General features: G+C 41.4%; 1 protein-coding gene across 1 annotated transcript in view; it reads left to right on the plus strand.

Annotated features, from left to right (window-relative positions):
* The window catches only part of CFAP65 (cilia and flagella associated protein 65), a 49,160-nt gene that overhangs the window by 15,369 nt on the left and 17,937 nt on the right, over positions 1 to 15,854 (plus strand). The window contains 7 exon segments of the mRNA XM_021002814.2: positions 1,188 to 1,325; positions 2,613 to 2,858; positions 3,793 to 4,017; positions 4,649 to 4,807; positions 7,731 to 7,896; positions 12,369 to 12,497; positions 15,342 to 15,555. Coding sequence (XP_020858473.1) covers positions 1,188 to 1,325; positions 2,613 to 2,858; positions 3,793 to 4,017; positions 4,649 to 4,807; positions 7,731 to 7,896; positions 12,369 to 12,497; positions 15,342 to 15,555 — 1,277 coding nt within the window.

Genomic DNA, 15,854 nt, shown 5'->3' on the forward strand with positions numbered 1-15,854 from the left:
AATGGCCCTCTCTGTTTCTTGATTCTTTATCATAGATGATGTAGGTGGGCAGGGGATAGTATGCTAGACCTGGAGTCTTGAAGACCTGAATTAAAAGTTATTCTCAGACACTTACCAAATGCGTGACCCTGGGCAAGTCATTAAACCTCTCTCTGTCTCATTTTCCTCATCTGTATGGCACCTGCCTCCCGGGATTTTGTAAGGCTCAAGTGAGTCACTATATGTCAAGTGCTTTGCAAATCCAAGAATGCTACATAAATGTTAGTTAATATTGCGTTTTTTCCTAATGCCCTTGTATCGTTGATTCTTTCCAGCTTAGCTTGTTCCGTCATGGGCAGAGCTGAGCAGGCTGATCCCATTGATGCTTCAGCTACTGAGGTCTTTCTGACAAACTTTGCACATCAGTTTGTCCAGATCTTCCCATATTTCTCTGAATTCCTCATACCCATAACTTCTTCTTATTTGATAATATTCCATTGCAGTCATATACCATAGTTTTGGAATCCCTCCAACTTATTTGATAAGCACCCATTTTGTTTTCAGTTCTTTGCTATTGTAGAGTGTTGCTATGAATATTTTGGTTGATATTGGATTCTTTTTCTTTTACTCCTTTGGGGCATATGATCAAATGAGGGAATGTAAAGTACTTTGCAAACTTGAAAACACTATGTAAATTTGAGTGATGATGATGATGATGATGATGTCCAATAATTTAGTCACTTTTCTTGCATGATTTCAAATTGATATTCATAATGGTTGAACCAATTCACAGCTTCACCAACAGTGTATTATGCCTATCTTCCTAAAGTCCTTCTAACATTGACTGTGCCTCATTTTAGTTACCTTTGTCAGTTTTCAGGGTATGAAGTGAAACCCCAGACTTGTTTCAATTTGTGCCTTTCTTCCGATCAGTGATTGGGAGCATGTCTTCAAGTGGTCATTTATAGCTTGCCATTCTTTTTTGGAAAATGACTTGTTTCTGTCCTTGGACCACTCTACTCTGCCGATCCACTTGATCTTTATAATAACAAGGCCACTTTAATGGAAAGGAAAGTCCTTCTCCATATCTTCACCCTGGGAATTTCCCTTGTATGATGTGTGAGGACTAGGGGAAGGACCTGGGAGGACCAGAGAAATCCCTAGAAAGTGTGACTTGATTGTCTTGGAGTCTGGCCTTTGTCTTGCAGGTACTAAGGAGCTATAACAACATAGAGGAAGACTGCACTGTATTTCCATCTTGGTGCCTTAGACTGAGGGCCATGGGGCATAGCTACGAAGTGGACAGGGAGTACAATTTCCCTCATTATACCTTAGATGTCCCCAAGGTGAGTGGTAAGCCACAGAAGGTAGGTACTGAGTCTCTGATTTTAGCACGAATTACGAATTTATGGACACATAAACCCCCTTTCTGCCTCTTTCCGGTACATCCTACAATTCAGTTTGCCAGCCACCTCAAGTACCTCTGCTCTAATTTCTAGAGGATGTATTCTTGTAAAAAATTCCCAAGCTGAGACCCTTTCACTCTACCTCCATCCCTGGGAGACCCAAGGGATTTCAGCTCTATTTCAGAAAAACACTCATCCAGGGACTGGGTTCCTTCTTCCCGCAGGCTCTAAATAGCTTGAGCCCTGGTTCACATCTCTGAGGTATTCGAGACTTAACATTCTGCCATACTCTTGTCACTCCCCCTGGGCCTAACCTTCTGCTTCTGGTTCCAAGTCCTTCCCTCCCTCCTTTTCTTTGTCCCATGTGCCACACAATCTAGAGTCCAGCGTTTGTGTATTAGGGACCTGCCTCAATGTGTCACAAAGGTGACCCTGGCTATGCCTATGAAGTACAATCCCTGGCAGTTCCTACCCAGTTGGAAGAGATTAGAGTACAGGCCCAGCAATGGACCATTTCTGCTTTCTGAGGACCAGCACAGCTACCTTCAGACAAGCCCAAAAGCCTAGCTAGCACATGATCCTAGGTAATGATGGAGTGCTAGATCTGGAGTCAGGAAAGGCCTGAGTTCAAATCCTCTCTAAGGTACTCAATAGCCACGTGACACTGAACAAATCAACTTCTCTCTGCCTCAGTTTCCACACCTGTAAAATGGGGATAATAATAGCACCTGTCTCCTAGAGCCATTGTGAAGATGAAATGAGATAACATATGTAAAAAAAATACCTTAAAGCACTATATAATTGTTATCTGTTATTCAATACGATGACTCATGAACGCTATCTAAAGAAGGTTATAAACTGCATCTTTAAAGGGAGTACCTAGACTAGTAGAATCCCAGATCCTCAAAGAGTTGAAGTATGTATATGATGGAGCACATTCATACAAAGATACTGAGGATCAGACATTTGCAAAAGAAGTAGGACTCAGGCAATCTGGGCAGCCCATAAGCTTCTACCTTCTGTCGGTCTGGTCCCCACCAATCCTGGGCCAGAGCTTTCCAAGCTCCCTAAGGTGTGCCCACTGCAGGGGGTTGGGATGGGGTCAGGCACCTAGGTCTTCTAGGCATGATCCCTGCCCAGGCCCCCTTCCCTGATGTGGGGTGACACAGTCTAAGAGCCTCCCCTGCACACTCCCCTTTCCTTCTCTTTCTGTTCTCTCCTTCTCAGCTCTTCCCTGCAGTTTCTTCCAACAGCACAAGCTATCGCACCATGTTGCTTTGCAACAGTGGATCTTTGATGTTCACCTTCAACCTGATGCTAAATAGCAGCCCAGATGTCACCTTCCGACCCACCTCAGGCTTCATCCTTCCTGGGGCCTGCCAGATCATCCTCCTTTCCACTCGCCCCAAGGACGTCACCTGGAAACAGCACTCATTAACCCTGCAGTTCAACTTCTGCCCCAAATATATCAAGGTAGGGGCTAGGAATGGGGGTGGGGGGGAGACAGGGACTGGAGACTGCTGCCCACCCAGACCTGTATCTCCATCCACATACACCTCTGTTCTGCCTATCCTCAGTTTCCACAGTGTAGCAAAGTATAACATGGTGGAACTAGAAAGGACCTTAGAGCTCATTAGATCCAACCCTTTCACTTCATGGAGAGATAAGAGGCCCAGAGTGGTGAAGTGACTTATCTGAAGTCTCCTGATCAGTTAGGCACAGAGTGATGACTCAAACGTAGGGCTGCCCAAAATGCATCCTATAAGTAACCCAGTATCCACACAACCAACATACAGAAATCACTCCATGTCTCAAAGCAGACAGACATTCTGTCTATAGTCTTCCCCCACCCCACCCTTACACTTATGTAACCTGCAGCATGGGAGACTCTTCGTCCCATATAGCCAGAATCCTTTGAATAGATGAAATAATGGTGAAATGGAACTGAATGAGGCATGCAAGATGGCTCAGTTCTGCAATTTTCTCCATATAGGAATTAACACGTTATCTACAAGCGTTTCATTATAGCCCATTAGAACTTTTTAAAATTAACAAGCATGTATTCTCGCATACAGGGAAGGAGAGGAAGAGAGAATAATAAATATTTGTAGTTAAGTAAAACAAATTCCCATATTGGCCATATTTTAACACTTCTCAAGGGGCCTCCAACTTGTAGGTATTAACCCTCAGCTGTTGACCTGAATCAGAAACAAAGAAGTGAGATGACAGAGGATCCCTGGAACAGAAAGGGACTAAGGGAAAAAGACACCTTGCTCTGCCTCCACCTCAACTCCCCACTACAGGAACCAGTTCATTCAAGGTTGTTAGACTGTTTGCCCGGCGGCAGAGTAAGGGGGATGGAGAGCTAGCTCTCTTTGGCCACACTGCATTTTTCCTGGATCCCTAGGAAATCATGATGATAAGTCGGGAAGAACCACTGCAGCTTCAGCTGGAGTCTGGCAAAACCCTCTATCTGAAGCCCACTTATGTGGGAGGCTCCTCTATCAGCCCCTTTACTGTCCGAAACACCACACGCCTGCCCCTGTCATTTGAGTGGAAGTATGCCTACCACAACAGCAAGGTGGTATCCGTTCAGCCTTCCAGAGGGATTATCTTGCCCAATGAGGCCATAGTAAGTCCTGCCCGTCTCTTCACTTTTGAGATACTGTCAGGGAAACTGGCTTCAGTCTGGAAGGCCATTGTTAGACCTTATTCCACTTTAGAAAATGACAGAAGAGTTGGAGATAAGGAGTGAGTGTGGGTGTGGCTTGAAGGGATGGTAACTCAAGCAGTAGCCAGAGTAGAGTAGAGGGAGAGAATTTCAGTTGCTAAGAATGGGTCAAGGTAGAAAGGAAGAGAGACTGGAGGCAAGACCAGTCAGAGTTCCCTATTCTGCCCTCTTTGCTTACTAAGGGCATGACAGGGGTCTTCAGCCAGGGAAATCTGAGTCCCTAGAGTCAATATAACACTTAACAAACATTTCTTAATCATCTACTATGTGCCTTAAACCTCACTAAGTTTTGGTGATGCGTAAAGTTCTAAGACCAACATTTTCCCGGCTCTTGTGGGGATTACAGTCTAGTTAAGGGAGATGGAACCTATCTACATTTTAAAAAGTAGCTACTAATGTGTAAATAGCTTGTACAAAGTGTTTTAGATGATAAGAGCTGTATATTGGAGTTCATAGGTTGGAAAGATTTCTGGGGGGCAATTGGGGAAGACTCCATGAAACCATGTGCATATGGCCATCTCTGTAATTTCAGATTTACAAATGGACCTTCACCCCTAGTCTGGAGACCAAGTACCTGGTCCGGGCTGTCTTGTGGGGATGGGATACAGGAGCCTCTTCTGACCTTCCTCCTTCCCAAACAACTCACTACCTACTGAGAGTCATTGGGGAGGGCATTAAGGGCTTCATTACTGTGAGTATCTTTCCCTCAAACAACCTCCTCTTTCGCCTCTCTGAAGTTCCCCCCACATCTTCCCTTCCACTGTAATAGCTCTTTCATGCCTTTTTTTGTGAGATAATTTACCCCATTCTATTTTCTTCTCCCAGTGTACCCCTCTTTCTCCTTAATTTTTTTCAGATATCATCCATCATAGTCAACCCACATCCTCACCCTCTATCTATGTATACTCCTTCTAACTGCCCTAATAGTGATCAAGTTCTTAAGAGTTACAAGCATCATCTTCCCATATAGGAATGTAAACAGTTTAACCTTGTTAAATTTTATGATTTCTCTTTCCTATTTACCTTTTGATTTTTCTCTTGAGTCTTGTGTTTGAAAATCATATTTTCTGTTCAGCTCTGGTCTTTCCATCAGAAATGCTTGAAAGTCCTTTATTTCATTAAATATCCATTTCTTGCCTTGAAGGAATATACTCAGTTGTGCTGGGTAGGTGATTCTTGGTTGTAATCCTAGCTCTTTTGCCTTCCAGAATATCATATTTCAAGATCTCCAAACCTTTAATGTAGAAGCTTCTAAATCTTGTGTAACTTTGACTGTGGCTCCATGATATTTGAATTGTTTCTGGCTGCTTGCAGTATTTTCTCCTTGACCTGGGAGCTCTGCAATTTGGCTATAATATTCCTGGGAGTTTTCATTTTGTTATCTCTTTCAAGATGTGATTGGTAGATTCTTTCACTTTCTATTCTATCCTCTGATTCTAGGATAGGGTAGTTTTCATTTATAATTTCTTGAAATATGATATCTAGGCTCTCTTTTGACCATGGCTTTTAGGTAGTCCAATAATCCTCAAATTAGCTCTCCTTGATCTATTTTCCAGGTAACTTGTTCTTCCAACGAGATATTTCATATTTTCTTCCATTTTTCATTCTTTTGATTTTGTTTTATTGTTTCTTGATGTCTCATGGAGTCATTAGCTTCCACTATCCCAATTCTAATTTTTAAGGAATTATTTTCTTCAGTGAGATTTTGTACCTCTTTTTCCATATGGACAATTCTATTTTTTAAGTAGTTTTCTTCAGTGTACTTCTGTATATCTTTTCCCATTTTTTGTGCTTCCTTTACCAAGCTGTTAATTCTTTTTCATGATTCTCTTGAATCACTCTTGTTTCTTTTCCCAATTTTTCTTCTACCTCTCTTACGTGATTTTAAAAACCTTTTTTTTCAGTTCTTCTGGGAATTTTTTTTTGGGGGGGGCTGACACCAATTCACATTTTCCTTTGAAGATTCATATGTAACCACTTTGATATTGTTGTCCTCTTCTGAGTTTATGTTTTGATCTCTCCTGTCACTATAATGACTTTTTGTGGCTACATTCTTTTTTTTTTCTTTCTAATTTTTTCTAACTAATTTTTTGCTTTCAACTTTATGTCAAAATTGGGCTCTGCTCTTGAGGTGGAGGGGGCACTGTCCCAAACTTCAAGTTTTTTGTGCAGCTGTTTTCAGAGTTAGTTGGTTTTTTTGGGGGGGGTGTTTATAAGTTTTCAGTTCTTCCAAGGTGATACAATCTAAGGAGAGGCATGGTCATTGCTCTCCTGGCCTGTGTGCTGGTCTATGAGCTACCACAGACATTCTTTTCTGCCCTGGATCAGTGACCAGGATCCCTATTCCCCTGGAGCCACGTGCTCCAGTGTGCTAGTGATTCTTCTCATCCTGGCACTGTGACCCAGGTCTGTGACCTGCAGCCATGTGCAGGGCCTCACTGCTGCCTCGCTGGGGCACAACCTTGCTACCAGCTTGCCTGGGCTGCCTGCATTGGACTGAGCTCCACTCTCACATCAATGAGACAGACCTTTCTTGTAAACTTTCTAAGTTGTCTTGGGCTGGAAAATGTTTTCCCCTGTCCTTTGGTGGTTCTTCCACACCAGAATTCATTTCAAGGCATTATTTTAAGTCATTTAAAGGAAAATCTGGGAGAACTCAGGCAAATTCGTGCCTTATTCTGCCATCTTGGCCACCCCTCCCCTCTCTTGCCTCTGTCAATCAGTGCTGAGGTCCTATGGGGAAGGAGTGTGAGGAGGGAGATACTTTCCTTCAGGTCAACTGGTCCCCCAACTGGGGCCCAATAAACGTCATAGAATAAAGGTACTGATCTGAAAAAAAAAACATTTAAGCAGGTAGAACTTTGGTGAAGTGAGGAGAGCCCAAGACACAGAGTTTTGGTTTATCCTCACTATAATACTTCCTAAGCTGTGTGGCCCTGGGAAAATCACTTCACCTTAGCACGCCTGAGCTTCTTCATTTATAAAATGATACTGCTGTTGATGTAATAATAATAGCTAGCATTTAAATAACACTTTAAAGTTTTGCAAAGTGCTTTACAATTATTATCTAATTGTCACAACAACCCAGGGAGTTAGGTGCTGTTTTTGTCTCTATTTTACAGATGAGGAAACTGAGTCAAACAGAGGTTAAGTGACTTGCCCAGGGTTACACAGCTACCAAGTGCCTAAGGCTTGTTTTGACCTCAAGCCTTCCTGATTCCAGGCCTGGTACTCTATCCACTGTGCCATCTACCTCTTTCCTATCTGTAATGATAAATGTAATGCTTTGTAAGCTTTAAAACACTAGATAAGTGTGAGCTGTTATTTATGAACCTCGCCCTCAAGGTGAAATTTTAATTGTTAATCCTACATTGTCAATGACTGGTATGGTACCCCTTTCTCCCTAGACTTGCTTTCTGAGGTGGCTGGTCCAAGATGACCCTCTAGCTGCCTGCGCATGGCTGCCATGCCCTAGCTGTGGGAAAGGCCTCCTCCTTCAGGGTGATGATGAGGGTGGGAGAGAGCTGTCTACCTCTGGGTTGGGGAGCCTCTTCTTTCCTGTGAACTCCTCCAGAGCTTACTAAAAGACTGCATGGGTTGGGTTTGGGTCCTAGGCAAAAGAAAAAGAGCTGGACTTTGGGAATGTGCTCGTGGACAGTGAGCAGAAGAAAGACCTGGTCCTGCTGAATGATGGGAACTGCGCCCTTCACTACCGCCTGTTTGTGGACCAGACAATGAAAGGGCCTTGTGATCCCAAAGAGGTGGACAGGGACCCAGTTGGTAAGGAGACCTAAGGACAACACCCCCTTGCTCAGGGAACCCCCTTGGGCAGGGGCACAACACATAGAGGCTGAGTCGGGGGTGCAGCAGTGTTTACCTACAGAGCACAGGCCACTAACCTAGGGTTTAGTGGAACCCACTGCCTCTTCCACAGGGGTTAAAGATGAGGGGAGGTTCTCACCATTTTAGAGAAAAGGAGATAGAAGGTTCATTTTGAGCTCTTATCCTCTGGTTGTCTAGTTCTTCACAAAGTTTTCTCTGATGCCTTGTCATGGCATAGAAGTACCCCAAGGATCCCAAAGCTTATACTGAAGGAATTCAAGCTCTTCAGGTTCTAATGTGCTAGAATAGTTTCCATCAGAGCCCCAACAATAGACTGTACCTACCTCCTGAGAACCCGCCATTGTAGTGTAGACAGGCTCATCACCAGTAGACTAGTCACTAGGTGATGAATTATTTAGCCATGGCAAACCAAGTAAGATACAAAATAGCCCTCAGTCCTTGAATTTCCCCCTTCCACCACTGTAGTCTTAGGAATAAAAAGGGGAAAGAATCACCATTTTTTCCCACCATCTATAAACATTATCCTATTGGCACTGCAAATTTGAGACCCTTTTCTAATGACTATATTGCTGATGAATATATTGCTGGAATAGATTGAATTCTAATGAATATTTTGCTGGAGGAATTGAATCATGTTCATTTTAACATTCTCACCTATGATAAATGAAACCAGAAGATAGAACTTGCAGCCAAATGGAAGGATGTTATAGTTTTCCTTAAAAAGGCAAATGAGGAGTAGGTACAGTTGACTTTATTGTGCTTCCAAAGGGAATAAGACGTGTAATTTAATAGAACACTTGGCTATCTCATCTTCCTGTGCCCAAAATGAGCAAAAGTAAAAAAAAAAAGAAAGAAAGGCCACCACAAAAATAACTGCAGTGTGTATGCCAAAGTCCATTGCAAAGAATGAGAAGGTGGGGAAATCAAAACCTGTTAGGACCCTCTAATCAATATACACATTAAGACTCAATAATTTTAATGCATGATTGGGCCTTGGAAAGGACTGAGAAAATATGTTGGACATATGGCACAGACCTAAAAAAAAGAAAAAGACCAAAAGCTTTTAAACTATGCAGAAGTTGGGTGATCTTGGGTGATTTCTTTAAGAAAAGAGGGGGCACTGGACGTGTCAAGCACCAAGTAATGTTACTAAAAAATGAAATTGATTATGTTTTAATGGACAGGAGCAACTGGTTATCAATGTGGGAATCATTTCCAAGCCCACCCATCTGTATACAGTCAGATAATCCACTTGTTAGAGCAGAGATCAAAATTAATATCAAATTGGGGGAGAGGAGCAAAAATGAAACGATAAGACATACAATTAAAGAAACCATAACCTGACCTATTTAAATAAACTGTTGACCCTAAAATGGGCAACGGGAAGAAGCATAAACATTGGCATAGATTACACCATTTCCTAAAGTTTAGTTAATATAAATAACCACAATGAAACCAAAAGAGCCTCTAAACCACCATACTCAGCAGACACTTGATTTCCTTGCCAAGAGGAGAGAGATGTCAAGATATCAAGCTATGTCATAATACTCAAACACAATGTTAGTTTTGAATAGAAGCTTGTTTATAAAGTTTTTTGGACAGTCATGGGAAATTATAAGTATTATGGTATTGTAAAATATTCAGAAATGTTAGAAGGAAAAATCAAGTTACAGAACCTTGGCTTGAGAGCCATTTAAGTCAGGGCATTTAAGAATGAAAATGGAAGGACCACAAAAGAAAAAATGGAAAAGATTGGTCAACATTTCTATAACAAACTATTTTCTCCATCAGTGCCAGCGAAACAATCACATTTGAACTCTTAACACCACTGACCCTGAAGGTGATACACAAAGAAGTAAAATCGCGTTTAAAAAAAAAAAAGACCAGAAAAGGAACTGGACCAGTCCAAATACACATAGGGAATTTCTGTGGTAGAGGCAACCAATCATTACTCCCATATGCCTGCTTTCTTTCTTTTAGATTTATTCTTTCTTTCTTTCTTTCTTTCTTTCTTTCTTTCTTTCTTTCTTTCTTTCTTTCCTAGGCAATTGGGGTTAAGTGACTTGCCCAGTAAGTGTTATGTGTCTGAAGTCACATTTGAACTCAGGTCCTCCTGACCCCAGGGCCAGAGGTCCATCCACTGAGCAACCTAGCTGCTTCCATATGCCTGCTTTCTCATTTCCACCACATTTTGATTAATGAACTCCTTGAGAGCATGGACTATATTTTGTTTACCTTTGAATCCCCAGTGCCAGATATGATTTAAAATAATCTTTAAATGTATTGAGGGCATGAAAAATCTGAGAACTGGAAGGAATTTGAAAGGCTGTCTATATTGTACATGAAAAACACACCCAACAAATAATCCACTAGCCTCTGCTTGAAGTCCCCAACTGAGGAAAAACCCAGCACTTCCTGAGGCAATCTGTGTAGGCTTTGAGAGAGTGATATGTTATCAGAACTTTTTCCTTACAGCACACTAAACATCCACAGACAGGTGAGCCACGTGCTCACAGCGGCTGTGTCTGGGTGGGAAATAATGTAACCACTCTTACCCCAACCTGGCTCATAGAGGCAGACTGAAATAGTCTTGCCTCATAGCCATAGAGAGAAGTATAGACCCTCAGTTCTGCCTCTCCTAAGTCATCAGGTCTTCTGACTTGACAGCCTAATTGAAGACTTCATCATCATACAATACCAACACCTGAGTTATCATGGCAAGAAACTCCCCATGTTCCACCCCCAACTCCACACAGTTACTTGCACTGAAACCGGATTGGTAGATATATGCCCATGTTTCAAGGAATGACCCTCTACAAGTCAGTCCACACCTGTTACATAGCTTTTAAACTGCACCCCCCCCACACACACCTCTCTTTGATGTCTTCAGCTTTCAACAGCTGCAACTCAGAGTCATGGGTTTTTTAAAAATTTATCCTGACCTTGCTTTTACATTTGTACATATTTTTTCCCTGTGTGCCCCAATCTTTATACATTTTTTCTCCTTCTTTGTTAGAATTTTTTTGTACCTTCAGAATTCATTTGAGAGAACTTGCAATTAACAAAAAACTGCACAAAATGCAAGATTCTATTGTGCTTTTTTAAATTTTTTATGAGAATCATGTAATTTGATAGACTAAAAAAACCACGTTAAAGGCTCTCCTTCAGCCAGGTGTCTCCTCGAAGAATGGGAATATTTTTTTCCTGTTCTTCTGATTATACACATAAATTAAGGCATAAAACAGGAAAATGTATGCTAGCCAAAGGTGTTTACCATGGTCAAGGAGGATTCCAGTGCAAAGGCCAAATGGAAAAGGAAGTTGGGAAGGTCCTCTTTGCAGATGACATGGCATTGATTGCATCAAGCCCTGGTACCTTGCGCAGTCTTAAATGAGATCATATCACTCAGAAGAGTTCATCATAAATATCCATACAAGAAAAAACAAGTGGATGAATCCTCACTGCCCAAAAACTATGATAAGCAATTCTGTGGATATCCCATAGAATTGGTCCATCATTGTTGACAGACCCTACAGATGGAGAGTGAATAAACACAGCCCAGAATTGAATAAGAAGAGAGTAGTCTGAATTACAGTAGTCTTTTCTACTTTTTCTTTTGTTGTCCTTCCAGTTTCATTCTTAAATGCTCTGACTTAGCTGGCTGTCAAGCCAAGGTTCTGTAACCTGATTTTTCCTTCTAACACTTCTGGGTATTTTACAATACAATATATAATGAATAAGAGGAAGATACTGTTCTGAATGATTCAGCATTTTTAATTACCTCAAGCTTTTTCCTGAAACAAAAATCCACCTTTTAGGACTGGTATTCTTCTGTTGATCCCATGACTATGAATCATGAAATGATTCCAAAGAATGAAAAATTGGGAGTCTCTCAAAGAGCAATGCAAAGACCTTTTTGGGAAGCAAATAGACTAGTATTTCACCAGTGATGAATTGTGCGCAAGAATCAGCATGAGAGATATCAAAGAGATTTAATAATGGAAAAAGAAGTGGCCCAGTCATGCAGTAAGATTGAGAAATAGACAGGCCATCTTCTATACCCATGTAATGTTAAGATGCCTAGAAGAATTTTCCTCCTGCTGCCTTCAGCACAGTGGGTGGATTCTCTGTGCAGTATTTATAGGAGGATAAGTATATGAGTTGGACAAGATGAGAAAATGTGGATGGTTTGCAAACTGCTCTATCGTAGAAAATATCCATGTGGATGAAATCATAGATCTATTGAAGTAATCTCCAGTTCTCTACTGGGCCCTGGGTGAGTGGAGGTGGGGAGTAGGGTAGAAGAAAGAAGTATGGACAGTGTTGGATATGGGATGGGGAAGAGGAAAGACAGTCCACACTCTGATCAGTGTGCTGCCTAGCCCATCTCTGTTTCCCATCCTGAGCAGCTCTGAAAATGGACAAAATGGAGGGAATACTGCCTGCCCGGTCACAGGAAGCCATCTGCCTTACTGCCTGCCCTACTCGTCGCCTGCAGTACATTTGGACCATCAGATGCTCCCTCATCACCCAGAAAGGTACTGGATAATGAGTGGCATAAAGATTCCGGAGCGGGGTGAGAGGGGAGGAGAGAGAAAGGGAGAGAGAAAATGCTTTGATCAGGACTCAGATTAGCAAGGTGTGGGAGGAGGTACAAGCAGAAGGTGGTGAATGTGTGTGTAGCCTAGTGATCATGAGAGATTGCTTCTTCCACTAACTTGTGTGACGTTAGGCAAGTCACTATGCTTTTCTGGACCTCGGTTTACTTATCTGTTTTTTTTAATTTTGATTTATCAACAATCACTTCCATATGCTTTTGAGTTTAAAATTTTTCTCCCCCTTCCTCCCCACCACCCTCCCCAAGACGGCACACAATCTCATATAGGCTATACATTTACATTCCTATTAAACATATTTTCACATTAGTGAAGTTGTAAGTAAAAATTAAAACCTCAGTTTACTTATTTGTAAAACAGGGTTAACCATAACTACTTTATCTATCTCATAGGATTGTTTGGAAGATCAAGTGAGACAACAGCTTATGGTGTTTTGTAAGGTTAAAAAACACCATACAAATGTAAGCCATTCTTCTTATTATCTTGAGTACTAGTTTTCACATTCAAGGGTAGAATACCTGGAGAATGTTCACTGTACAGATTACTAGTCAATCAATACTCAAGAAATATGGATTAAGCACCTGCTATGTGCCTAACACTGTATTAAGCACTGAGGACACAAATACAAAAAAGAAAAGATGACTGTCCTCCAGTAGCTTACACTCTAATTGGGGAAGACACACAGAAAAGTGAGAAGGGTATGTGTATGAATGATTGGTGAGAAAGTTTAAGAAGTCCAAAACCAATACAGGTGAGTGGGAAGTGAAATGTTTGTCCTGTGTCCCCTCCTTAAATGAAGGTTCAGTAGTTCATTTCTCCACCTTACAAATCAGAGAGGCACTAAGGAGGGTACTAAGGAGGTATGAGTACCAAGGCTGATTGGATCTTGTAGGATTTACTAGGAAAAGAAAAGAATATAGAACAGAATTCCAGAACTAGGAGGGACTTTAGAGATCATCTAATATAATCCCTTCATTTGATAGGTAAAACTAAGACCCAGGAAGGGAAGTGTCCATGATCACAGAGGTAGTTGGGGTTAGAGCTAGGATTAGATCCTAATCTCCTGACATTAAATGCAGTGCTCTTTCCAGAATATCAAGGGGAATTAATGAAAAAAGAAATACTAGGGAAGGTGGCCTAGCCATACCAGTTCTTAAATTGTATTATAAAGCAGCAATCCTCAAAACTACACAAGATACACAAGACACAGTAGTTAATGACTATAGCAATCTACTGTTTGATAAACCCAAAGACTCCAGCTTCTGGGATAAGAACTCACTATTTGGCAAAAACTTCTGGGAAAACTGGAAAATAGTATGGCAGAAACTGGGCATAGAACAACGTCTTACAGCGTATACCAAAATAAAGTCAAAATAAACACATGATTTAGACATAAAGGCTGATACTATAAGCAAACTGGGAGAGCAAGGAATAGTTCACCTGTCAGATTTGTGGAGAAGAGTTTATAACCAAACAAGAGATAGAGAACATTATGAAATGTAAAGTGGATAATTTTGATTACATTAAATTGAAAAGTTTTTGCATGCAAAACCAATGCAATCAAGATTAGGAGGGAAGCAGAAAACTGGGAAATAATTTTTACAACCAGTGTCTCTGATAAAGGGCTCATTTCTAAAACATATAGAGAATGGAGTCAAATTTATAAGAATACAAGTCATCCCCCAATTGATAAATGGTCAAAGGATATAAAGGGACAATTTTCAGATGAAGAAATTAAAGCTATCTATAATCATATGAAAAAAATGCTCTAATTCAGTATTGATTAGAGAAATGTAAATCAAAATAACTCTTAGGTACCACATCATACCTATCAAATTGGGTAACATGACAAAACAGGAAAATTATAAATGCTGGAGAAGATGGGAAAAATTGGGACACTAATGCATTGTTGGTGGAGGTGTGAACTGATCCAACCATTCTGGAGAGCAGTTTGGAACTATGTCCAAAGGGCTGTGAAAATGTGCATACCCTTTGACCCAGCAATAGCACTTCTAGGGCTGTATCCCAAAGAGATCATAAAAATGGGAAAAGGACACACATATACAAAAATATTTATAGCAGCTTCATTGTGATGGCCAAGAATTGGAAATTGAGGGGATGCCCATCAACTGGGGAATGGCTGAACAAGTTGTGGTATGTGAATGTAATGGATTACTATTGTGCTATAAGAAATGATGAGCAGGCAGACTTCAGAAAAACCTGGAAAGACTTGTGTGGACTGATGCTGAGTGAAGTGAGCAGAACCAGGAGAATATTGTACACAGTAACAGCCACATTGTGCAATGACTAACTTTGATAGATGTAGTTCTTCTCAGCAATGCAAAGATCTAAGACAACTCTAAAAGATTCACAGTGAAAAATGCTATCCATGTCCAGAGAAAGAACTATGGAGTCTGAATGCAGATTGAAGCATACTATTTGTTCTCCTTTTCTTTTGTTGTTTTGCTCTGTTTCTTCTTTCTCCTGGTTCCTCTCATTGGTTTTAATTCTTCTTTACATCATGACTAATATGAAAATATGCTTAATATGAATGTATAAGTAGAGCCTATATCAGATTGCATGCCATTTTGGGGAGGGGAAAGAAAGGGAGGGTGAGAAAATTTAAAACTCAAAATCTTATGGAAGTGAATGTTGAAAACTAACAATAAATTAATTTAAAAATAAAAAATTGCAGTGCTCTTTTCAGGCAGGGAGACCCCTTATGCCCTCAGGCACATCCCCTCAACTCTTTGTCTTCTTCCTCAGGAAGTAAATGTGACCCTAAGGAGGTACTGTGCAAGGCAACCATGATGGGTGTATACCCAACCCTCTCAATTTTGGATGCCTGCGCAACAGGCAGTGCCGGGGGAATCACTCGCCAGCACCTGTGGCGGCTCTTCTCTTTAGAAACTCTCAACACCTACCTGGAGCAGGACCCCACCTCCTGGGAGCTCACCTATAAGGTGCCTACCCGACACAGGTAAGGGAAAGACCACATGAGTGGAAGTGGAGGAGCAGGCTTCCCCTGGGGAGGAAGTAGAAGATGAGATGGGAGTGGAATGAGGATTAACATGGGATTTCCAGAGAGCTTTCCTCTGTCTCCCACTCCCATTAATATGCTTGCTGGTCCTTGCTAATTGCTTGCATGCCTCCTCTTGTTCTATTGTAAGATGGCTCAGGCTTCTAGTCCTAGGCCTGAGCATGCTCCCAAATCTCCCCTCACCAATCTAGTGTAATAGAGAGGATCCCAGGCTCTAGCTCGGTTTCTGGGCTTCTCCC

The sequence above is a fragment of the Phascolarctos cinereus genome, unplaced genomic scaffold, assembly GCF_003287225.1.
Source record: "Phascolarctos cinereus isolate Bilbo 61053 unplaced genomic scaffold, phaCin_HiC Scaffold_7;HRSCAF=346, whole genome shotgun sequence".
Classification (NCBI taxonomy): Eukaryota; Metazoa; Chordata; class Mammalia; order Diprotodontia; family Phascolarctidae; genus Phascolarctos; species Phascolarctos cinereus.